The sequence below is a fragment of the Ruditapes philippinarum genome, unplaced genomic scaffold, assembly GCF_026571515.1.
Source record: "Ruditapes philippinarum isolate M1 unplaced genomic scaffold, ASM2657151v2 ctg26_1_1_1_1, whole genome shotgun sequence".
In the NCBI taxonomy this organism is placed as follows: Eukaryota; Metazoa; Mollusca; class Bivalvia; order Venerida; family Veneridae; genus Ruditapes; species Ruditapes philippinarum.
Genome location: NW_026865626.1, coordinates 79,707 through 106,192, shown reverse-complemented (window position 1 = coordinate 106,192; position 26,486 = coordinate 79,707). Strand labels below are relative to the sequence as shown.

The 26,486-nt window shown below is 32.0% G+C and overlaps 1 protein-coding gene across 1 annotated transcript in view; it reads left to right on the top strand.

The window, feature by feature from the left end:
• LOC132729815 (uncharacterized) overlaps positions 1 to 24,110 on the top strand; it is a 34,904-nt gene extending 10,794 nt beyond the window's left edge. The window contains exons 8-20 of the mRNA XM_060715643.1: positions 5,309 to 5,537; positions 5,983 to 6,117; positions 7,006 to 7,113; positions 7,601 to 7,717; positions 8,562 to 8,747; positions 9,266 to 9,345; positions 10,036 to 10,128; positions 10,698 to 10,828; positions 11,222 to 11,343; positions 20,366 to 20,503; positions 21,796 to 21,915; positions 22,306 to 22,448; positions 23,709 to 24,110. Coding sequence (XP_060571626.1) covers positions 5,309 to 5,537; positions 5,983 to 6,117; positions 7,006 to 7,113; positions 7,601 to 7,717; positions 8,562 to 8,747; positions 9,266 to 9,345; positions 10,036 to 10,128; positions 10,698 to 10,828; positions 11,222 to 11,343; positions 20,366 to 20,503; positions 21,796 to 21,915; positions 22,306 to 22,448; positions 23,709 to 24,110 — 2,004 coding nt within the window. The remainder of the gene's footprint in view (positions 1 to 5,308; positions 5,538 to 5,982; positions 6,118 to 7,005; positions 7,114 to 7,600; positions 7,718 to 8,561; positions 8,748 to 9,265; positions 9,346 to 10,035; positions 10,129 to 10,697; positions 10,829 to 11,221; positions 11,344 to 20,365; positions 20,504 to 21,795; positions 21,916 to 22,305; positions 22,449 to 23,708) is intronic.
• Positions 24,111 to 26,486: the final 2,376 nt, after the last annotated feature.

Genomic DNA, 26,486 nt, shown 5'->3' with positions numbered 1-26,486 from the left:
TGACGAGGTTTATTAGCATTATAACGCTTAACTCAAGCTGAAAAAAGAGAAAATTCCACAAAGAACTTGTTTATATCATATGTTCACTCCATTTCTTCATAATTAAAGTTTTGATTGTGCATAAAAAGGTAACGCATATTCGAATTAGGCATGCCTGTAGTATCAATTAGCAGCTACGAATACGTTGATCAATCTACGCCCAAATTAATGATTTCATTTTTTTTTTCTAAACTTTTTCTTATTTTTTTATACGCCCGTGCGTATTGGCGTATCGGTAGGTACGACACTGACATCTTCAGAAGGGTTTGGTAGTAAAATGAATAAATGATTTACAGATGAAATCAAAAGAGATTTAATAACAGCAATTTTACCTATTGGTGTGTAAGTTTGAATATAAAAAATCAACTCCAAATTCAATTTAAAAATGTAATTATTTTATTTGAAAAATATACAACGTTTCGACTGAAAAGTCTTCATCAGGTATACTTTATTTACAGGAAATGACGTCAACGTCATATGACGTCAAGGACAACGACGTCAAAATGTAATTCATAATTTGGCGTATAAATGTAATATGTAGGATTTTAATAAAAGATACAAAGCAGTGGTGAAGATGCAGTAAAAAGCAATGTTAAATTAGAAAACCGGCATAAACTACATATTGACATGAAATTAGTTTTAAGTCATATTAAGCAAAAAATAGAAAATACATTTTTTTTAAAGAAATATTAAAATGAAGAATTATAATCTACAAAATTAATAAAGAATTTTAGAATTCATGCCATCAGGAATAATTGTACCTAGCTTGTACATCCATGAAGTTTCTTTTAATTATCTTTGCCAATTATTCTTTACTTTATCAATTGGCATGAATGAAAAATCTTTGATAGAATGCCCTTCAGAATTAAAATGTTCAGATACATTGGTAATAGTGTCAGTAAAGTGTTTAATATCAAATTTAATATCAAATTTGTGACTATTCACCTATTGGTGTGAGAATTCTTCTTTTCCAATTTTGAATAACCTTCGGATATTTTCTATTCTTTCGCTTTAGTTTAAATCTATAATTTTACTTAAGTCAACATGAAAATGTATGCCTTACATTTTAAATCGATGTTGAGATTCAAAGACAATTTCCATCTTGTTTTTATACTGTTTTGAGAATATTTCATTTTCCCTATGCACACAACCTTAGTTTTATCAGAGACATAGACAAGAAAAGCATTGATGCAAAGCATCAAAGGGCGTCCAAACAGCAGGTGCAGATGAACGAGTAGATATATGATGACAAGATATTCTTATAAACTTTTCAATGGTTCATTGGGTTTTACCAGAATTGTATATCACTTTTGAATGAACGGACGAAAGACATTGTTCATTATTTATAACTTTGATCGGCATGCTAGAAATTAGAATATTACTTGTTATTTCTTTATGATCGTGGTTATTAATAGCAACGGATATACATGTATACAATCATTTATAATCCATATGTGTAACGCATGATCAACACCATACTTGTGTAATTGTCCCTTATTATGTTATCGCTATTAGCGAGGACCCCCTCTTAAGGTATCTGTTCACACTAAGTAACAATATGACACTTGTTATATTACCATGTTGATCATGTTGAGCATAATTGTTATTATACAATAAATGTAATTTCTATTTTAATAAAAAAAAATACAGATTTTATGAATATTGTTTTCTTTTTTTTTTTGTGTGTGTTTTATGCGCTATTTTAATACTGAGTTTTTACGTTTACTACTATTTTAAAAATTCAATTGTCATAATGATCGACGATTATAAGTCAAAACTTAACTGGAAAAAGTCAGTAAATCATGGTTAATCTTTCAATATATAATATTGTTTATTCTTAAACCATATACATGTACATTTGTATTTTCTTTATCATTTTTTAAATTATCAATCAATTGAATAATTCATAAAATCTGATTTGTAACTTTGAATAATTCCTCGGAATCTTTACTAATCACGAATAACAAATTAAATAAAATGTTTTTAAGTTGATAGTGTCATATTAATGCCATAAAAATGTACATTTTTTCTCAATTATTGTACATATTTATTGTTTTTATCTCATATATAGATAAAATATAACATGCGATTTGTGTTGTTGGTTTTTTTTTCGAATTGTATGTTTATGTATAATAATAATCAATCAATTCGAGAGTTGATCTGTGTTTATTAATTATTGTAACCAAACTAAGTGACAAACATTCATTTTGAAAAAAAGCTTATTTATCTGTAAAATATTTGTTCTGTTCTGTAACGATATCAAACATCTACTCCAAAACCGGGAGAGACCGGACAATAAACGTGTGGTACTATTCGCCGGTCATTAGTAAATCCCGGGAGAGACCGGGAATTACCGATATGAGTACATCCCTCTATAAATAGATTTTCGGAATATTTAGGTCATCAACTCATCATTCTATTAACAGCTTTCGGAATAACATACCATAATAACCCACTGTGTACTACAAAATGATAAGCAAAAATACCCCGAAGAGCGCGATTTATTGACGGAAAAGGTTATTTCATTTGAAAATGTTTGCATTGCGAAATTCTCCAGTTCGCCATTCATTGTACATATCGTGACTAATTAATAATCAAGCACCCTCATACCGATCGGAATGATCGGCTTTTATTATTGACAACTATAAAAGGCTCGAGAAGTTGCTGTCGCCCTTTCACAAAATCTCATTTCATTCCAATAGGCGCCGCGCTTCGGCGCGGACGCCAATAACAGAGATGAGCAGCTCCTATATACTCCATTGAAATATCACTCACGCCTATCAAAAAGTGCAAAATTTGGCATTTTGTAGCAAATAAAACTTAGTGGATGTTCATTTGATCCTTTAATATTATATACCATTTGAAAGGTAAATCTTGTATCTATTGCTGCATGTTAAAATATTGGTAACTTTCCATGCCTTTCACTTAGAAAAACATAACAGAACATACCCTGTTTTTCCGTCATATGAATAGTTTTGTAACAAAAATGATTAAGTAGTTCTCTTTAAAAATTGATGTATCATTTATTATCCCCCGCCGAAAGGCGGCGGGCGATATATTAATAGTCTCCGTCTGTCTGTCCTTCCGTCCTACCGTCCGTCCGTCTGTCCGTCCATCCATCCATCCATCCGTCCGTCCGTCCGATCTTCCGTCTGACATTTTTGTTCGGAGCATATCTCAAAAAGTATTTAAGGTATCAACCTGAAACTTCATAGGTGGATAGATCATATTGAGCTGGAGTGCAGTGCACAAGAATGATAACTCCATTCTGCATAATTTTTTAGTAATTACCCTCTGTTATTTTTCAAACTTAATTTTTGTCCAGAGCATAAGTCAAAAAGCCTTTGAGATATCATCATGAAACTTCATGGGCGGAAAAATCTCACTCAGGAGGTGTGCAGTGTACAAGAATGATAACTCTACCCTTCATAATTTTTTAGTTATTTCCCTTTATTATTTTTCATACTTAATTTTTCACCTGAGTGGAGCATAACTCAAAAAGACTTTGAGATGTCAACATGAAACTTCATAGGTGGATAGATCTTATTGAGGAGGAATGCTGTGCACAAGAATAATAACTCTACCCATTATATTTTTGAGTTATTGCCATTTGTTATTTTTCATACTTTTTGTCCGGAGCTTATCACAAAAAGTGTTAGAGGTACCAACTTGAAACTTAATGGGTAGATAGATCATATTGAGGAGGAGTGCGGGTAACCTACCCTGCATTATTTTTCAGTTACTGCCCTTTGTTATTTTCAGCCATCAGTATTCACATAGGTTTAAAATCTGTATTCACTTCAGCCATCAGTTTTCATTACCAAAATACCTCGTTAGAATGAATTATTCTGCTCTACTACATATACATTCTTACAATGAGCGAACTCATTCGGCGGGGGGTGGCCATGCTAACATGCCTCTTGTTTAAATGGGAACGGTATATATTTTTACCTGCAGCCATAGACAAATGCATAAGCTTTCAGAAAATGTATTTTTTTACTGATTTTTATATCTGGTTAATAAGTTTTACTTGCTACAAGTTTTAAGTTTAGCAGGCACGCGTGATATTTTAACTGGCCAGGAAGTTGCCAATCTCTGTTATCTATGTCTCTGGTTTTATCAAAATTAACATTATGTCCCGATAGTTGTGCAAAATCTGACAAGATTTCCAAAGCTTTATTTAAAGACGCACTTGATCCATCTAAAATCATCACTGTTGAGTCATCTGCAAATTGTGACAATTTATGTTCTACATTGTTAATGTTTATTCCTTTAATAATCTTATCATTTCTTTTTTTTGAAAGCTAGAACTTCAGCACATAATATAAAAATATAACATGAAATAGGATCTCCTTGTCGGCAGCCTCTTAAAAAAATTAAACTTAATGTTTTAACACGTGCACTGCCTTTTCAGTAAAGTCGAAATTCGTGTATTAAATGTATTACAGTTATATTATCCTCCTGACATGAGAACGTTAGAAATGTCACATGTGATTATTTCATCTTTCAAGAATCAATGAAAAGAAATAAAATATTGAATATTTGCGTGTATTATAAAATATTACAAACAAGATCAACAAGGAAGGGGCGGCGTTCATTGAAAGCACACCCGCATGAACCATCAACATATGAGCTACGTCATAACAAAACCAACATAGTGTGTTTGCGACAATCATGGATCCAGACCAGCCTGCACATCCCCCAGTCTGATAAGGATCCATGCTGTTCGCTATCAGTTTCTCTACTTGTAATAGGGTTTGTAAGCGAACAGCATGGATCCTGATCAGACTGCGCGGATGCGCAGGCTGGTCTGGATCCATGCTGGTCGCAAACACATTATGTTGGTTTTGTCATGACGTGGCTCATATTATGATGATTTTATACATTTTTAGGAATGAAAACAGACATTGTATTATGTTCACTTGATTATGTTATAATAAATTTAAACAATATCGGATCTGCGAGTTGTGCAAGTGTTGTAATAACCTAAACACTGTTTCTCAAAACTTTATATATAATAAAGTCACCAATGCATGTGCATAATTGTTTTATTACAGTTTTTGCGAAAATTATCAGTAAACCATTATATAAAAACGGTATTTCCTTCATTATCTGCGAATGCTGACAGATTTTTTTCATACAGTTTATACTTATTTATACGTATTTAGTTAGTATTCTTTACAGAGTAGTATGAAGATGTCAGTTGACTTATAATGAGAAGTACAAATACATTTGTACTTTCTATTGATATTGTTCTACATACTTTCAGGGCGGCGACAATTATCCTTTCAGAAGTATGGCTCAACAAGGATATTTTAGAACCTACAAAGAATGTCACCTGGACTGCCATGGACTTCAAGCTGCCGTGTTGTCCACGGGTTTTTATTACTCAGAGTTAGCTGATGGCATACCAGTATATCTGCACGTTAACTTAAGTAACAGTTTCTACAAAAACAGCATAAAAACCATAGTATCAAATAGAGTGTATAAGATAAAAGGTTTGACTTTACATATGGTGATAAATATAGATTATAATTTCATCGGCAAGATATATTAATAACAAATTATTTGGTCCCCGCAGAAATATATTTGATAAACCTCATTCATTGACGGAAAATATTCTTCTTATAAATATATATATCGGCTATTATATATACAGCATTTTGCTGACGACCAACTTACATGGTATAGTATAGGGATTATACAGTAATTTTTAAGTTTTAAATTTACTTGTAAGCCATACCCGTCTCTTATTTTTACTCTTTCGATTATTCACTCTTATTTAAAATATAACGCTTAATTAGTATAGACTGCAGTTAATTTTAAAACTGCGGCGACTTTTGATATGTATCTTATAAAATATATTCACGCTGGATGATTCTTTTCTTCACACATCTAAATGTTCTGAAAATTTACTTATCAAACATGAAAATGTATTTTCAGATGAAATTCAACAGAAATCTACGTTCAACACTTACTCTACATGGAGTTGTGGGAATGGTGAATATGTATCAATATTGGCCAGATGTAATGGATACGTCGAATGTTCAAATCAACAAGACGAACTTGATTGTGAAGGTATATAATATCTTTTGACACATCTCATCTACTTATAAATGGTATATTGAGAAATATTGATGAAATAAAATGTGTTTATTTTTATTTTCTGTATTTTCCCTGTATTTTTTTATCACTGCAGTGAAACATATTAATCGTTTTTTACTGGTGTCTTGCTGTACCACATTCTTCTAAATTCAGTCAATTCTTCCTATTCATAAGCTTAAGAACGAGAAACGTTTATTATAAACAGAAAACTCACTTTTTTCTATAAATACAGGATTTATTTTACATTATCTTGTGATATGAAAATTATCATATCTCACTCCTGGCTATACTGCCACACGTGAAATATTTATTTTTATATTACTCGATGAAAATAAATCCTGTATCATTTATAGAAGAAACTTGAATATCCTCTATATATTATCACTTTCTAATAAAAAGTTTTGAGAGTGATTCAATAGCATAATCAAACTAAATCTATTTCGTATAAACTAGTTTTACTCAAATAGGAACCTATATACAGGATTTATTTTCATCGAGTAATTTCATCGATCAATAGAACATTTGACACCACGTACTTACCTGTATAAGTTTTACTTTAATTGTGCTTGAATTATTTTGCTCTTGTAGATGCAAAAATCTAGTATTTTAAAGAAACGCCTTATAATCATATATGAGGGTTAACACATGTGGTATTCTTCTATATTACTACACACAGCTGCTGTATGAATTTTCATACTTGGACCTTTAGATTAGATGTTTATTAAACATTTATTTCTCCAAAACAACAACATCAACAACAACAGCGACAGCAACAGCATCATATATTAATAATAAGACATTAAATATTCTAAACATGCTAACCCTTGTTTGTATCTTTGAATGTTTTTTTTTCTTGATAAGGCAAATGCAACAATGATCATTTTCAATGCACTGATGGAAGGTGTATACATGTGTCACAGTTATGTGATTTTACCACTGACTGTTTAGATGGCGCTGACGAGTATTGCGGTATGTTATCATGTATAGCATTATAGATATATGTATATTCTTGTTTTATGTTTAAGCAATTTTGCAAAAACTAAAAAAAACATTCATTTCAACAAATTAACTCATATGATTCTTTTGATATTTATATTTTAACAAATTTAAAGAAACACAAGACTATTAATGACATGCAAATATCATACTGTACATATTAGATAAAATCTTAGACTGAGCCAAACTATAAGGACAGTAAAATTGAACTTAACCGCAGTGACTTTGACGAAACAGAACATCGTAAGAATCCTGAGTGTAATGTTTATATCAAATTAAGACCTCAATCCGGTTGCTCGTAAAAAACAAATCTGAAATAAAAGGTTATACCTAATTTAAAACACGATAATAAATCCTAGGACGGAGCAGGAGATGTTTTCTTGCCATACATTAAAAGGGGTGTTAAATTTTTTTTAAATCATAAGTCATAAACAATAATTATATTATTTTACATGAGAAGAAGGAGTTTGTTCCAGTGAGACCTCATTCCGATGCCCAGAAGGACGTTGCTTACCTTTGTCAAAGAGGTGTGATGGGTATAAAGACTGTTTAGACGGGTCGGATGAGATATTGTGTGGTAAGATTTTTCTGAAAATAAAATAAAAACAAACCAAGTTTGCTATTGTATATTAGCAGCTAATTAGTTGTAGGATGCGCAAATGATGAAACTCAAACGCATTTATGTATCATGTCTTTAAAGATGAGGATGTTGAAGTTTTGAATTTAGAAAAACCACTTATAATGTGTCAAAAATCCAACGAAGAAATCTGTCAATACTTTTTAACTTGCCGTCATAATATTTGATACTTTTGTTTCATGTTTCTAAAAGTTACATCTACATGCTTATTGTTTTATTTGATTTAGTACATTTTGGTTTTCGGTGAAGGTTATTTAGTTATCTTTGCAACAAGATGTTTGTCAAACAATTTACTGAAAATGTGCTTAAAATAACAAAAATGTATATATTTATATTGAAACCGAGATATGGAAAGATGAATAACGTTTTTTCTTCTTGTTTTTGAAGAAATTAAGATGATTAATAGGAAAAGCTGTCAAAAAGATAATGTAATTTTGTATACAGACACACATTGTTAAAATGAGGAGCAATTATGTGCAATATTTTTATTTTGTCAAAGAATTCATATCTAGGATAAAATGAAAGAAAGCATTTGTCTCATGATAAGGGTATCCATATCTCAACCCGCAAATCATGGGTTCAAGCTCTACTAAATGCATTATATCATAAGAGAAACCAATACTGGTTTGACTAGGATGCAGGCTTAAAAAAGTAAGTTGTACCATCACGCTTTTCTATCGATATTAAAATTTTGATCAATAAAACACGTTTCAACAAGGTGAAAATATCATATAATTATTTAAAATCGACAAATGTTAAAGATGTGTTTAAATTCTTATTACAGAAAGTTGCAATTCAACAACAGCCTTTCAATGTCGTGATAAGACATGTATATTACACCGTCTAAAATGTGATAAACACAAAGACTGTGGGGACGGTTCTGATGAGGAAACGTGCACTGAAAAACCGTTTAAATCGTGTGATGACGTTTGGGAGGAAGGTCATACAGAATCCGGATTGTATATCATCGGTGGGTACAATGATTTTTGTTGTTGTCAGTTTGTATTTGTGCATCATAGTCATAGATTGTTTTCATGCTCTGATTGACTTAAGCGTCCTCCCGAAACTTTTATTCACCGAGAGCATTTTGACTTTGGTCCTACATATGTCTTGAGCATATAATGTCCGTTTCTTACAATACTATATGTCAAGTGTGGCATCAAGATGATCAATTGAAGGAAATATAGAAACATGAACATATCAGACTCGGGATAAAATGAGAGATAATTTAAGATTTCTTAATTAAACTAGTATTTAGTCTCAAGTATATGTTGGAATCAATTTTTCAAAAGGACAAAGATCTATAGATGAACACAGTAATAATTTTACACTGTGCAAGCACTATACACCTACTATTATTAAAATTAAATGTCTGAGAATAAAGGAGATCCCATTTAATTTTAGAGTTGAATATACTGAGCTTATTTTCATTGTATTCCCGAAATAAACGGGCATAATCAATATTAAATCCGGATTTGTCTGTTGCAGATGAAATGGAAGTAAAATGCGAGTTTGACAAAAAAATTACAAACATGACGTTTCTCCATCCGGACTGGGAATGCTTCGAAGTACGTATCGGTCGATTGTTAGTGCTCCTTTGCACGTCTTTCTAACTCTTACAATTTCAATATGTAACTTTATTTTCATAAATAATGAATTCCCAAATAAACCTGTATGAAAGTCATCCAAATAAACATTTTATTTGATCTTCAAAATAACAAATATAAGCATTTTTCTCGTATTGCATACATCCTTAGAAATTAAAGTTTAAGACAAAAAATAAAGAAAAACATAAAACCAAATACGATATATGTTACAAAAGTCACCGTCATTTATTCTTTCACATATTTATTCTTTCACACCTAACATCTACTTTAGACATATATACTCTTAAGATAACCTTTCACTTGCAAAATTGCTCAAGATAAGTCAACATTGCATTAGATCCACATAGATGTTCATCAACAAATGTTTTTAACTGTCGTATCGCCACCTAAGCGCGGCAATAAAGATGAAAAAATTAACCCGTTATTGCACTAAAATAGCGAAAACCGGAATCCCCTAGGAACGAAAAAAACAAAACAAAAAAAACATGACAGAATTAAAAATGTTGCAGGCTTAGTTTGATTGAGCCTGTTCATGGATGGTAATGGAAAGTTACCGTTCATAGCCCCTGCGTCGCCATAAGCAAAAATTCAACATATATTGAACTGATAAGCTGACGATATGTATTTCTAAAATAATCTTTTAATTTGTAGTCAACGCCCCAATTTCAATTCGGAAAACTAAAAATACACCCAATTGATTCTGTTAAACATGCTGCAAGAGAAGGTTACGATTGCTCACTGAAGGTAAGTTATATTTTAATTAGATAAAATCTTATTTTACTATCGATAATGTGATAATTTGGTATAAATTTGGAAAATTGGTGTTCATGTATATTTTAACTGATATACAAATACTCTAACATTACATTAAAATCATTGCATATTTTTCATATTTCTTTTGCTTTAAAGGCGCATCGAATTTGTTAGTTGTGTACAAACGTTAAGAACGTTTTCAAAATTTTCAATGGAAACTTGTATTCTACTTGAACACCAGATTAAAAGTTTTTTCAATGCGACAGCCAACAAAATAGACTGGTTGCGTTGTCCTAGTATATTGCACTGCATAGAAATAAAAAAGTTCCGTCTAATATTTGTTTTTATTCTTACATGCTTATTTAAAGATAGTTGATGAAACTATTTTGAAGATAATTGTGCTGAGATGTTATTTTCACCTGGCTATCATGCAAAGCTTAGCACAATGTTGTCAAAAAATAATGTTTTTAAATGATTATTCTGCTAAAGTGTATACGTTGTGTTAATACAATTCAATGCAATACAATAAATTTATGCTATTCTATTCGTTCATTACTTAGATTTCCCGAGTACTGAAGAGATCAGAAAGGATTGCAGATTCGTCGGACGGTGCAATGGCATCGGCCACATATAGTGCAACGTTCAATCAATTCGAATTCAATGTAAACAAAGCAACTGTTGACAAATCAGGGTTATTATATTTTACAAATACTTAATTTCATTGTACTCAGTTTTGCATTTTGTTCAGCTTACTAAAATATACAAGTATCTTGGAATTTATTATGATTTAGAAAATAATAAATGCCTTCAGCCTGTTGAATGAAAGCGAAACGGTCAGGGCTTCAAACGTTATCTCTTAATTCCAAGAAAAACAAGTGGAAAATGAAATAATTTTTTGAAACTTAATATAATATTACTTAATATTCATTCCTTACTTTTCTACTGTTCTCATGACAAAAACGCAATAAGACCTTTATCAACCTAAGACAGCCTAGGCAATAATATAAAATTGCAAAACAAATCAATCAATTTACGATGCATAATGCACTAAAGTTCTGAAATATTATTTTTTGTATTCATGAAGGTATATTGGTTTATGGGATAAAAATCTTTTCTTCGATACTGCGTCGGATGACTTCAGCACATGGAAAGCCCGGATTTTCCGAGACTACCCCTTCCATATACACAGAATCATATGCATTAAAGGTATGAACTTATGAAATCATGACTGTTTAATTCATATTTATAGTCAACACACCACTCCACTAGTAAAGAAAGCCATGGCTGTCTTATCTTGTTCTTTTATAATTTATTTAACCATTTAGATAATATAGAAGTTCCCTTCGACTATATATGAAATGAAAACGCCTTCTTATTTAACTGGAATCCATTATATAAATCCACAATTGCAATATATGAAACCATACCGTCAGTGTATGAGACCGAGGTAGCAATATATAAGTTGATTTTGTCAATATACATGCATGATTTCAGTTCTTTAATATATGGTACCAAAGTAGCCATGTATGGAATCAGATATCCTTATACCACGGGGAGGAAGTGTTACACGAAGGATGGAGTTCTCATGATAACTTGTTTGGAGTTCTTATGATAACTGTCACGGAGTTCCTGGAAAACGTTACGGATTTGTGGAAAACTTTTCTATTTACTTGGAGAACTCACGTGAAAAATGGTCATTTTTACATTTAAATGGGAAGTTTGAGGTGCTTAATTAAACTTTGATAATTAAGCTTGCACTACATATTCGATAATGTTTCAGAAAAACCTTTTATTCCATTTTTCATCGCCTTTTTATAAAAAAAATAGTAGTTTTGAGTAAAATTTCCAAATTACTTGTTCATTCGTACATATTGACCTTTTCATTTGTGATCTTTTTCGTTGCTATACATAACAAGAGCCATGTCAACATGGCCATCCCCCGCCAAATGTGTTTGCTCATTGGAAGAATGTATATGTAGTAGAGCAGAATAATTCCATTTTAAGAGGTCTTTGGGTAATGAAAACTGATGGCTATAGTGATTACAGATTTGAAACCTATGTGAATACTGATGGCCGAAAATAACAAAGGGCAATTACTGAATAAAAATGCAGGGTAGGTTATCATTCTTGTGTGCTGCATCCCGCCTCAGTAAAATCTATCCACCTATGAAGTTTCAAGTTGATACCTCAAATACTTTTTGAGAAAAAAATTAAATTGAAAAATTAAGTATGAAAAAGAACAAAGGGCAATAACTCAAAAATTATAAAAGGTAGAGTTATCATTCTTGTGCAGTGCACACCTCCTGAGTGAGATCTATGCACTTATGAAGTTTCATTTTGATATCTCAAAGGCTTTTTGAGTTATGCTCTGGACAAAAATTAATTTGAAAAATAACAAAGGGCAATAACTCAAAAATAATGCAGGGTAGAGTTATCATTCTTAAGCACTGCACTCCTCCTCAATGAGATCCATCCACCTTTGAAGTTTCAAGTTGATACCTCAAATACTTTTTGAGATAAGCTCTGGACAAAATAGCATGAAAAAAAAACAAAGGGCAATAACTCAAAAATTGTATAGGGAAGAGTTATCATTCTTGCGCACAACATTCCTCCTCAATAAGATCTATCCACCTATGACATTTCATGTTGATATCTCAAACACTTTTTGAGTTATGCTCCACTCAGGTGAAAAATTAGGTATGAAAAATAACAAAGGGCAATAACTCAAAAATTATGAAAGGTAGAGTTATCATTCTTGTGCACTGCACACCTCCTGAGTGAGATCTATGCACCTATCAAGTTTCATGTTAATATCTCATAGGCTTTTGGAGTTATGCTCTGGACAAAAATCAATTTTGAAAAATAACAAAGGGCAATAACTCAAAAATCATGCAAGGTAGAGTTATCATTCTTGTGCACTGCACTCCTCCTCAATGAGGTCTATCCACCTATAAAGTTTCAAGTTGATAACTCAAATACTTTTAGAGATATGCTCCGGACAAAAATGTCGGACGGAAGGACGGACGGACGGATGGACGGAAGGACGGAAGGTCGGACGGACGGAGACTATTTCTATATCCTCCGCCGAAATTTTTCGGCGGGGGATAATTACATAATTATAATGCAGAGTTGCAAACATAAAGCCCAGGTTAATAAATTTATACCCGATTTTTCAAATGTCACGGAGTTCTTGTGATAACTCAAAATATGTCCTGGAGTTCTTATAATAACTTTTGTTACTGCCAGTGTGTTTCTTGTGCTAAATTACGGCCCGTTTAAGCGTATTTTATTAGTCAATAGGTGTGTAAATCATTATGAAGTACGCGTATCATTTGCACACACATTTGGTTATATAACGGTGGTTTAGAGTGTATTTCAGTTCAAGAGATATTTTTCTTACATCCGTTTCTTGTGTTTTTTTGAGTGTTTGTTTGGGTTTTTGGGTTTGTTTGATTGTTGTTTTTTTCCATTTCATTGGAATGACTGAAAACATACTTGATGTAGAGCATTTACTTACAGGATAAAAATACGCTTTGAATTTAATATCTAAGCACGATTTCTTCAGTATACATTATTCCTGGCAGTTCTAGAGAACATAAAGTAATTATGCTATTGGTCTGCCGTAACAGATTACATGTAAATGGTTGCAGCAAAATAGGAAGTAGTATGCATTACATTTATCTAAATTTAATGAGGTGGGTGTCATCTTTATTTATTCAATGGATATCTTAATTTCTAAAAGGTATAAATTTTGTCATAGAAACGTATAAAGTTCTATGACAATGATATGACAATAGAAAGTAGGCCTTTAATGGTGACTCACATATATTATTAGATTCTTACTTTCTATTGTCATATCATTGTCATAGTACTTTTTACGTTTCTATGACAAAATTGATACGTTTTAGAAATTAAGATATCCATTGAATATCTAAAGATGACACCCACCTCATTAAATTTAGATAAAGGTAGTGCATACTACTTCCTTTTTTTGCTACAAACCATCCATTTACATGTAATTTGTTTCGGCAGACCGATAACATAATTACTTTATGTTTTCTAGAACTTCCAGGAATGATGTATACATGAAGAAACCATGCTTAAATATTAAATTCAAAGCGTATTTTTATCCTGTAAATAAATGCTCTACATCAAGTATGTTTTCAGTCATTCCAATGAAATGAAAAAAAAAACAAAAATGAAACAAACCCAAAAACCTAAACAAACACAATAAAACACAAGAATCGGAGGTAAGAAAAATATCTCTTGAACTGAAATACACTCTAAACCACCGTTATATAACCGATTTGCGTACTATGCTTCATAATGATTTACACTCTTATTGACTAATAAAATACGCTTAAACGGGCCGTAATTTAGCACAAGAAACACACTGGCAGTAACAAAAGTTATCATAAGAACTCCAGGACATATTTTGAGTTATTATTATTATAAACCACATTTCTATAGCACTCTTTTCATAAACAATAAATATTCAAGAGTGCTTTACATAAATCCGATAAACCATAATCATATATATATAAGACATAATGTACAACATTAATTAAGTAAATCTATTAAACAATAATGATAATCTAAAACCAGTAAAGGATGGTAAGAAATACAGACACATTTAGTTTAAAATCAAGGCTCAAGTAAAATTAACACTGATAATATAGCAAAAGTAGTACATGTATGATGATTTATGAACTAACGTCCATAGAACTTTATGAAATAATGTGTTTTGAGAGCTCTCTTAAAACATGGTAAGGTATTACAGTTTCTAATGGCAGATGGTAACGCGTTCCATAATTTCGCTGCGGCTGTCTCGAAGCACCTGTCACCATATCGTACTGTCCGAGATTTAGGCACAACTAATGTCATTGAGTTATTCTGGGACCTCAGATTTCTGACTGGGATGTACACGTCTATCATGTCTTTTATATAGGCTGGTGATTGATCGATGAGGGATTTATATGTATAAGTCAAAATTTTATATTGACTGCTTAGAGACTCCATATAACAGTGCATTATAGTAGTCTAACCTAGAAGTAACAAGTGAATTTACTAGAGATTTGGTTGCTTTAACAGTAAGATAGGGTCTGATGTGACCGATTTGTCTTAATTGTGCATAACAGTTCCTACAGACATGTTTAACATGTTGTTATATCCTCATGTTCGAGTCAAGAAATGCACCAAGATTGCGCACACTAGATGATTGGCTAATTTTCGAACCGTCGACTGTTACTGTAACATCCGAAACAGGTTGTGCGTTATGTTCAGATCAGAAGATGATCAACTCTGTTTTGTCGCCGTTTAGCTTCAGCATGTTGGCATTCATCCAACTTACAATATCTTCAAGACATCTTTCAATACGGTTTATATTCTCCTGAATTGAAATATTAGTCACTGGTTTGAAGGATAGATAGAGTTGTGAGTCATCTGCGAAGAAATGGTTGTTAAGATCATTTTTACGGCAGATTTCTCCGACAGGTTTCGTATATATCACATAGCTCTTGGGTCCCAGGACAGACCCTTGAGGTACACTGTACTCCATGTGGACTGGCTGTGATAGTTTGTTGTTTATGCATACAGTCTGGTATCGGTCGGTCAGGTATGACGTCATCTATGCGAGTGGCTTGCCTGTAATTCCAAAGTGTCGTTCAAGGCGGCGAAGGAGCGTTCCGTGATCAATTGTATCAAAAGCAGCAGACAAATTAAGCATCACGAGAATAGTCACATTGTTATTATCCAATGACCGTAGAATGTAATTTTGAACTTTTAACAATGCAGTCTCGGGCAAATGGAACTTGCGATAAGCAGATTGGTTGACCTCGTGTAGATTATTTGTCTTCAGATGGCTGTCAATTCGTACGTCAACGACCTTTTCCAAGATTTTAGACAGGAATGGCAAGTTATACACAGGCCTATAGTTTTTCAGTTCGTTAGGATCTAGATTTGGTTTCTTTAGAAGTGGTCTTATTCGCGAGTGTTTGAACATTTTTGGTATATAAGCAGCATCCAAGGACACGTTTATAAAACTGGTTATCACAGGTGTTAGTTCATCTAGGCATTCTTTTAACAGCCATGTTGGAATGGGATCTAAATCACAGGATTTGGTGGCTGATTCTTTAATCAATGTTTTCACTTCTTGCTCTGTGGTTGGAGCAAACACAGTATATTTGACACTCGTATATTCAGATTCCTTATCTACATTATCAGGTACCGATTGTGTTTGAAAACGTATGTTATTCCTTATTGTTTCAATCATTCCGATAAAGAAGTCACTGAATTTCTGGGCAAGGCGCTCTGAAGATGAATCAAATGGTAGAATCACTTCATTTGTATCTCCAAGTAGACCTTTGGTAATCTTAGATAGACTTTTATGATCATTGCCACAATACTCTATTTTACTTGTATAGTGATCTACACGAGCTTGTTTTAACATCTTGTTAACACTAGAACAGTGTGTTCTGTAGATCTGATGGTCTATTGTAAGTTTAGTTTCACGCCATTTCCGTTCCAGTATACGTTTTTCATGTTTGGCTTCGTGGAGTTGCTCTGTTTACCACGGACAAGCAGGTGTCAATGTAATAGTCTTGTTAATCATCGGAGCATGTTTATCACAAGAACTCCGTGACATTTGAAAAATCGGGTATAAATTTATTAGTCTGGGCTTTATGTTTGCAACTATGCATCATAATTATGGAATTATGTATAGCAACGAAGAAGATCACAAATGTAAAGGTCAATATTTACGAATGAGCAAGTAATTTGGAAATTTTACTCAAAATTACCAATTTTTTTATAAAAAGGCGATGAAAAATGGAATAAAAGTTTTAATGAAACATTATACAATATGGAGGGCAAGCTTTATCAAGTTTAATTTAGCACCTCAAACTCCCCATTTAAAGTTAAAATGACCATTTTTCACGTGAGTTCTCCAAGTAAATAGAAAAGTTTTCCACAGAAATCCGTAACGTTTTCCAGGAACTCCGTGACAGTTATCATAAGAACTCCAAACAAATTATCATAAGAACTCCATCCTTCGTGTAACACTTCCTCCCCCGTGTATACGAAACCGAATGATCAATATATTAATTCATTTTTCAATATATGAAACCATTTATCAATTTATGAAACCAAAATAGAAATATAAAAGTTGGTTGTCACATTAAATGATACCAATTTTTCAATATATGGTACCAAAATAGCCATATATGGAACCAAATGCCATTATATGTACCCGAATTATCAATATATTAATTCATTTTACGATGTATGGAACCGAAGTACAAATGTACAAATATATAAGTTGGTTATCACATTATATGATACAAATTCTTCAATATAATTATGGTACCAAAGCAGCCTAATATGGAACCAGATATCCATATATTGAACCAAATTATCAATATATTAATTCATTTTACAATGTATGGAACCGAAGTAGCAATATGTAAGTTGATTATGACATCATATGATACTACATATGTAATTCTTCAAAATATTGTACCAAAGTAGTCATATATGGAACCAGATGCCCTAATATGAAACCACATTATCAATATATTAATTCAATTTTACAATACATGAAACCATTTCATCGATGTATTGATCCAATATATCAATTCATAAGTTGATGCGGTCCTGATATGGCACCAGTTCTTCAATATATTGTACCAAAGTAGCTGAATATTTAACCAGATGTCCTTATATGAAACCGATTTATCAATATATTAATTCGTTTCTAAGAATATATGAATCCAGTTTATCAAGGTATGTAACCGAAGTAACAATATATAAGTTGATTATCACATTTTATGATACCAGTTCTTCAATATATGATACCAAAGTAGCAATATATGGAACCAGATGTAAAACCGAATTATCAATATATTAAATCGTTTTTACAATATATATGTAATCATTTCATCAATGTATTGGACTGAAGAAGTTCCCATATATATGTCGATTTTACATTATATGACACCAATTCCTTAATATATTGTCATAAGGCTATATTCTATCCTTGCTAAGGTATTACAGTTTCTCGCCAATATTCCTTATAGAACTGTCAAAAGACCATCGTGCTTTACTGATTGCATACTGCACATTTTCTTAATAAGGAAATATTTCAATTTAACGTCACATTCATTTTGGCCTTAAAAAGAGCTGGGCAAAACTTGTCGTCATATATGTATGTTAAGTACCGACAATTAACAAAAACATACTTAAAAAATAAGTTCATCTCGACTTTTACCTTTGATCAAAAATGAGCATGATCAAAGTTAATCTACTCACAAAAGTAAAATAATAATTGATTTCTTGATAAAGTGAATGCATTGTAATAACAGAACCCAGTGACCTCTGCCTTTCACTTGTTGACTTGAAAATAGGATATTTTGATTCAATAAAATAAAAATTGCTATCATGGAATGTTACATCAACTTATATACTGCTACTTTGGTTCCATACATTAATAAAATGGTTTCATATATTGTAAAAATGAAATAATGTATTGATAATTCGGTTTCATGTAAGGGAATCTGGTTCCATATATGGCTACTTTGGTACCATATATTGAAAAACTGGTAATAATCAAGTCATATATTGCTACTTTGGTTCAATACATTGATAGATTGGTTTCATAAATTGTAAAAATGAATTAATATATTGAAAATTTGGTTTCATATCAGGACATCTGGTTCCATATATGGCTACTTCGGTACAATATATTGAAGAATTGGTATCATAAAATGTCATAGTCAACTTATATATTGCTACTTCGGTTCCATACATTGTAAAATGAATTAATATATTGATAATTCGGGTATATCTGGTTCCATATATGGCTGCTTTGGTACCATATATTGAAGAATTGGTGTCAGTTAATGTGATAAGCAACTTATATATTTCTACTTTGGTTTCATAAATTGATAATTCGGTTTCATATATTGAAAAGCAAATTAATATATTGATAATTCGGTTTCATATAAGGATATCTGATTCCATACATGGCTACTTTTTTACCATATATTGAAGAACTGGAATCATATATTGACAACATCAACTTATATATTGCTTCCTCGGTTTCATACACTGACGGTATGGTTTCATATATTGTAACTGTGGATATATTTATAATGGATTCCGGTTAAATAAGAAGGTGTTTTTAATTCATATATAGTCAAAGTGAACTTATATATTATGACATGGTTACATAAATTGAAAAAGAACAATATCAGACAGCCATGGTTTTCCATACACTAAGGTTTTCTCTTTAGTCACCCAGAGTACATGTATATTGCTTTCAATATAATCCCTCTTGTTACAAGAGATAATAGCATTTGTAGGCGAGGTGTAACTTGTCACGTCATTAAAAAAAATCCAATCAACTAAAGCATTTTCAAAATTCATATGAGATTAGAGACAATCACTTTACGCTATATATTTAGTTGTCAGTTGGAGTTCGTACCTCAAAAATAAACCTTTATTAAACTTAGAACACACATACTAAAAATAATAATCCATGACAGCCGGTTCGTGGGTTTCAAAACGGAGATATGTCTATACATCTGTGAAACAAACCTATTAACCGAACCAATAAAATATTTCAGAAGAATTGTTAATAAAAGACATATTGTATTGCCATTTGTTTTTTTATTACTTGATTTGCACGTTTTGTTAGCATCAGGTCTTCAAGAGAATAAAATGATAAGTAGATATTTCATTCAGTCAGATCACAAGATCAATAATTACAATACAATACCGATAATGTTAAATGTTTTGCATTATTGCATTTTTTTAATAAGCAGTAGCCCTTTCTCTGTTCCAACCAACAGTTAATCAGTAAAGGACAAGGCAAGTGTACATATTCTTGCATATTGAAACCTTTTACTGCTGCGTTTATTTGTTACCTTTTAGAGTTGTTATATTAATTTCAAAGGTTTTTATATCATGCTCAGTTATTCAAGAAATAATTTTGATTTATAATGTTCCGTATTATTGTTTATTGAATGGATTTCTAAATAATTCGATTTATATTATAATTTTTGTCGCTAAACTATTCGAGCATTTAGTCTACTTTATATCCCCAATTGGTGTTTATTGTTTTTTTTGTTCTTCTTATTTTCATATTTCATTTGTTATCATTATGTTGCTATGTCATCATAAATTTCTATCTAATTGTTTCTTCTTTCTTCATATTTAAATATTATCATGTTAGATTCCTTACGAACAAGCCCTCCTGTATTCTGTGATGTAGCTGCCGAATCAACACAACATGATCACGTATGTATTTACACGACAGACGATGCATGGAAAGTGGGAGCGTGTAGATCAATGAAACATCTTTCTAATTGTGGTATGAAATTCTAATTGGATAGATGTAATTTCGTATTTGCCCCTATAAGCTTATACGCGTTTACCTAAAAATTTGAAATGTTCTAAATGTAAGCAAACAGTTTTTTTTCTGTACGATGTCCTTTACTTGAAAACAACAAAAATATAAATATAACAAAAACATTTATTTTACAAAACATGCATAAAACATTTACTATGTAAGACATGTTTTATACGATTAAAAAGACTTTTTAGCTCACCTGAACTTGCTTAGGGTGAGCTGTTAGGATCGTTGAATGTACCTAGTCCGTCGTCCGTCCGCACTTGTTAACACTCTAGCGGTCACATTTTTGCCTCAATCATCATCAAATTTGGCCAGGATGTTTATCTAGTTAATAGCTCGGATGAGTTTGAACATGTGCTATCTCGGACGAAAAACTAGGTCACAGGAGCTAAAAAAAAACAAACAAACTTGTTAATACTCTAGCGGTCACATTTTTGCCTCAATCATCATCAAACTTGGTCAGGATGCTTGTCTAAGTGTTAGCTTGGATGAGTTTGAACATGGGTCATCTCGAATGAAAATCTAGGTTACCGGAGCTGAAAATAGAGAAATCTTGTTAACACTCTAGTGGCTACTGTTTTGATCAAAATATCCTGTAAATTGGTCTGAAAGTTTGTTTTGATTTCTAGGTCAAGTTCGAACATTGGTCATCTCGGATGAAAAACAAGATCACACCGCCAAAATATGAAAAAAAAACCTTGTTAACACTCTAGTGGTCACATTTTTGACTCAATTATCATCAAACTTGGTCAGGATGCTTGTCTATGTAAATGCTTGGATGAGAACGAACATGGGTCATCTCGCATAAAAAACTAGGTCACCGGAGCTAAAATAGAAAAATTTTGTTTACATTCTAGTGGCTACTATTTTGATCCAAGTATCCTAGACATTGGTCTGAAAGTTTGTTTTGATGATTTCAAGATCAAGTTCGAATATGGGTCACCTGGGTAAAAAACTAAAATACTTGTCTATGTAATTGTTCGGATGAGTTCGATGGGTCAGATGTGCAATCTAGGGCCATCATGACCCTCTTGTTAAAGAAAATTCTTTTCTGTTCATATTCATTGTTTTCTTTCAAAATGGAAATCATGCTAAATGTTGAAATCTGCATGGACCGATGATATGGGTGTTGACAGTAACTTAATATTCGAGTACCGCTTATGATTTTTGACTTTCTTCATACCTATACTCTATTAATCTATTCTGCTGTAATATTTCAAAAGTAAACATTTTATCCATTTTCACTTCAGAATCGTTTGTTTGTGGACCTGGATTTTTTAAATGCCCAGAGAGTTATTGTATCCCTAAGAAGTTTGTATGTGATGGTATAAAACATTGTAACGGAAACGAAGACGAAACAGAATGCCAATGTAAGAGATTCAATGAGTCATTCGATTGTAGCATGCTAGCAGATTGATCTAAGTGAAATAAAAGTCATTGCAATATTGCTGCATTTAAGATTTTATTAATCTCAATCATGTTTTTGTCAACGTTTATTATCTTACCCGAGTTTTCACTTTCTGTTTCTTCCATCATCTTCAAATCACATGTAGACGGCATAAGTTTAACAGTATAATATAAGTTCATTTATGGTCTCTATAATGCTTTAATAATCTGCCACCTGTAAGAAAATTCGAACAACAAATTCAAAACAGCAACATAGCCATCTTCAACAACGACAACAAAAACAAAAGAGAATAGAATCGTTATTTTCTTACTAAATCATTTGTTTAGCAATATTCATATCTTGTGAATTTCAGTGTGTAAATCGATTACAAGTACACGAATCATTGCTGGAATTGATTACAATGATATCGTGGGAAGTATGGAAATATTTTCATTACAAAATCTTGCAAATGTATGGAATAGCAAGTTAGTGTTGTTCCAAAAGTTACCAAGAAAGGTAAATAATAAAATATTAGTATAAAACCCTTTCTAAAAACAAAACAGAAAATATTATATTTTACTGTCAAAGTAGCCTTTGCATCTTAAAAACTGGTAAGGTCACATAGACTTTTTCGTCATAATTATGATGCACACGTCAAATGATGTGAATAAAACTGCAACATTGTACAGACTCTTACATATATTGAAATGTTAATTGATTACGGAGCATCGGTCGAATGTACTGTTTTAATAACCAATCAAAGTCGATAGTAATTGAAGTTAGCAGGAGTAAAACCAAACATCGTATTTTAATTATAATCTTTTTTTATTGTTCTGTCCGCTATAAAAACTATACCCATATTCCAGTTAAAGTCTGTAGTTTGTGGTTTAACGACTGGCAGTTCTAAGGCAGTGCTCGACTGAATTCCAATTATTCATGATTTCATGCCCAATATTTTAACTTTACCCCTGAATTTTCTGCAATCTTATCCTTGTTATTCACGTATCTGCATTCAATTAGATAAATAAATCTTTCAGGTACCCATAATGATTTCCTTTTTTTCCTAATTAAATCGTTAATTGTGGAAGCAAATGTTATGACCCTTCCTTGCTCTACCCTTTTGTCCATCTCTATTTTGTTTGGGCGCCCTGGATTTGTACCTTAACTTTCATTCAGTAAATTTTCATTTTAAACATTTAATACTATTTTGATCATCAGATAACGATTCATTATAAATCACTATTTTAAACCACCAGAAGCAACTGAACAAATCTTAAAATTTCTATGCATATGAATTCAAACCGACTGTTTTGCCTTTGAAAGTGACATAAAGTTGTCGACTAAACATCTGGTTTCGAATTACTGACAAAAGATATGAAATGTAGCAAAAAATCTACCTAATTATAACCCACATAAATGTCAAACATTCCGACAAAACAATTTATGCAAGTTATATTACTGTAAATTTCAAGAAATGAGGAAGAATTTTTTTGAAACTTTTGCTTTTAAGTTTTGTTTTGTTGTAATATCGAAATTCATTTGCTTGGAGTCGGCACCATAGACATAAAAACAACAAATTTTAAAATATATGAAAATGTTAAACTATTTAAGATAATCGCAGCATTTATAAATAATAAATCGCATTTAAGACAAAGCTTGAAAAAGTATATAATCTACGGGATGCTTTTAAATCGTATTTAATAATTTTGTTCGTGGTTTGAAAATGTCAACACAGCAGAGGTACTATGAAATATTTGACTGTCTTCTGTTTATTAGAATGGAGACAATGAACGGGAATTTGATGCATATATTTATGATACTATTCTTACCCGGTCAAGAGTGAACTGTACTAAACATGAAGAGTCCTGCAACGAAAACATACTTGCAGCTTTAAACGCGACAGATGTGTATCGAGAGCTTATTTGGGTGGAGACTCGATCTTTGCCTTTGAAGGAAACACCTTTTCCAGGCTTTTCCAGTTCATTTAACCGTTCGTGGAAAATTGTCATTGACGCATCTGAACAATATCCGATGAAAATTAATCACGGCAGCATTTCAGAAATACGAGTGCGAAGCATGGGATTATTTCGAACAATTGGACCAGACATATTACGGGGAAATTGTACTGGTAATTCAAAATTATTCTTTGCTCCAAAGAAATGCCTGTGTATTCTTTAATGGTTTATTCAATTGCCCTTATTACGAGTAACTTGCATAAGATTTCATTGGAAAATAACTTTATACATTTGATAGACTATTAAGGTTTTTATCCTGTGTGGCTATTCAAAGATTTGGAAACAAAAACGTGTTTAAGATGTAGTTACAAAGACTGTATGCTAATGTTTTATTACTTTGCTTAATTAGAAAAGAGCAAGGACATAAGACAATTTTAATGTTAAGAAATAAGCCATGTTTAGACATAATTTAAGTAAACCAAAGCATAAACAAGACCTAGAAAAAGAAGCAACAGGTAGATGGCATAAACCACGTAAAATATTATTTACCTCAAAGAAAATAAAAACTATGCAACGCTCTAGAGAATGAATTTAATGTCTTCTGTACCAGGATATTAGACAAAGGCCTATGGAAAATATTTTTGAAACTTAAATTGAGAGAATTATTTGAAACTAAAAATGTTTGGATAGTTAAGAATTAAGCGATGTTTTTTTTCAAAAATTTCATTAAAAAACAATTTGTACCGGCCAACGATGCCCATGTCCTCTAACGTATTATGTATATTATATATCAGGTGTAATGTTATAATGAAGTAGAATTTACTTTGAAAAAGACTAATCACTTGAATATCATTCTTATAGTATGCCATTGTTATGTTTTATAAGTAATCGTATTGCTATATACTTATGGGCATGCTGCCTTTGTATACTAGTTTTTACAGTTTATCAATTTTATATTTCATAGTCTGAACCAGTTTGCATTTCAGATATTAATGAAGCTTCTTAAAATATGACAGTTATTTTTTTCATAGTTTCAGGGAAATTGTGTAAAAATGAGTACAGATGCAGTCTCAGTCGAGTTTGTCTTCCATTTTCAAAATTTTGTGATGGAAAATATGATTGTCCACATCGAGATGATGAACAGTTTTGCAATTTTGTTTGTCCGTTTGATTGTACTTGCCTGGGTTACAGTGTTTCATGTCCGCGGTCTCCCCACAATGTGATAGCTTATTTACCTTTCTTGACACGTAAATCTGACATCAGCAATGCCCATTTTGAGTACAATGCCTTAACACTGGAAAGTTCCCTGCCCTACCTAGCAGTGCTTTTTGCTTCAAACAGCAAGATAAATTTGATAAGAAGTGAAACATTTAAGCTTGCTCGTAACATTTTTCACCTGGACTTAAGTAATAATGACATTTCTTTGATTCAAACAAGAGCATTTCTTGATTTGAATTTTTTAAAAACACTTGAATTGCATGGAAACAAGAAACTTGCAACAATTGAGTCGTACAGTTTTATCGGTTTGACAATATCAATATTGGAAATTAACAAGGCAAAATTGAAGGCGTTACATGCTCAAACATTTTCAGGATTAAATGTCCAAAATCTTGATCTATCGGAGAATGACATTGAATCAATAAGCGCCTTTGCTTTTGATAATTTAAGCGTCGAATTCTTAAATGTGAATAAAAATCCTATAAAAGAGTTTAACAGAGATCTATTTGTTGGGATTAAAAATATTAAATCCTTACAAACTCCATCGTTTAGATTATGCTGTATCAAACCAGTAGATTTATTGGAAGAGAACTGCTTACCACATAAAGACGAATTTTCGTCCTGCGAAGATTTGATGAGGAATACCACGTTACAAGCGCTTCTTTGGACGATTTGTATTTTATCTATTGTTGGAAATATTCTGTCAATGCTTTACCGCGTAGTATTCGACAGTAAAAGACTCAAACTAGGCTATGGGATATTTGTGACGAATTTATCAGCTGCAGATTTGTTGATGGGCATTTACTTGTTGATAATCGCAGTAGCAGACAAAATGTTTAGAAATAGGTATTCATAAAGCACATTTTAATTTCTTTTAGTTTATCTTTTTTATAAGCAAGATTGACTCGACGCCAGTCAATGTGTAAACATCCTTTCGATCACTACTTGTAAATTACTTGCTAATCAACATATTAATCGATGTAAGTAAGCAAAAACAATCCCGGAATATATTTTCGAAGACGCCGGAAACAAAGACTTTGGACATCATCTTAATTCAAAGTAAACTTGTCTTTCATATTTTTCGCCTAAGGGGGTGTTTGTTAATATCACAAAGGCTTGTTTCCCTTATTTTTTAGATACATTGAAGTTGATGATTACTGGAGAAAAAGCACGTGGTGTATGATTGCAGGCGTGTTGTCTACAATATCATCAGAAATGAGTGTCGTGCTAATATGCTTCATTACTATTGACAGAATACTTGTCATCAAATTTCCTCTTGGAACATTAAGATTCAAACCATTTTCTGCTTCAGTTACAGTAGCAGTATCTTGGTTGTTTGCAAGTATCATTGCTTTTATACCGCTGTCTGGGATTGATTATT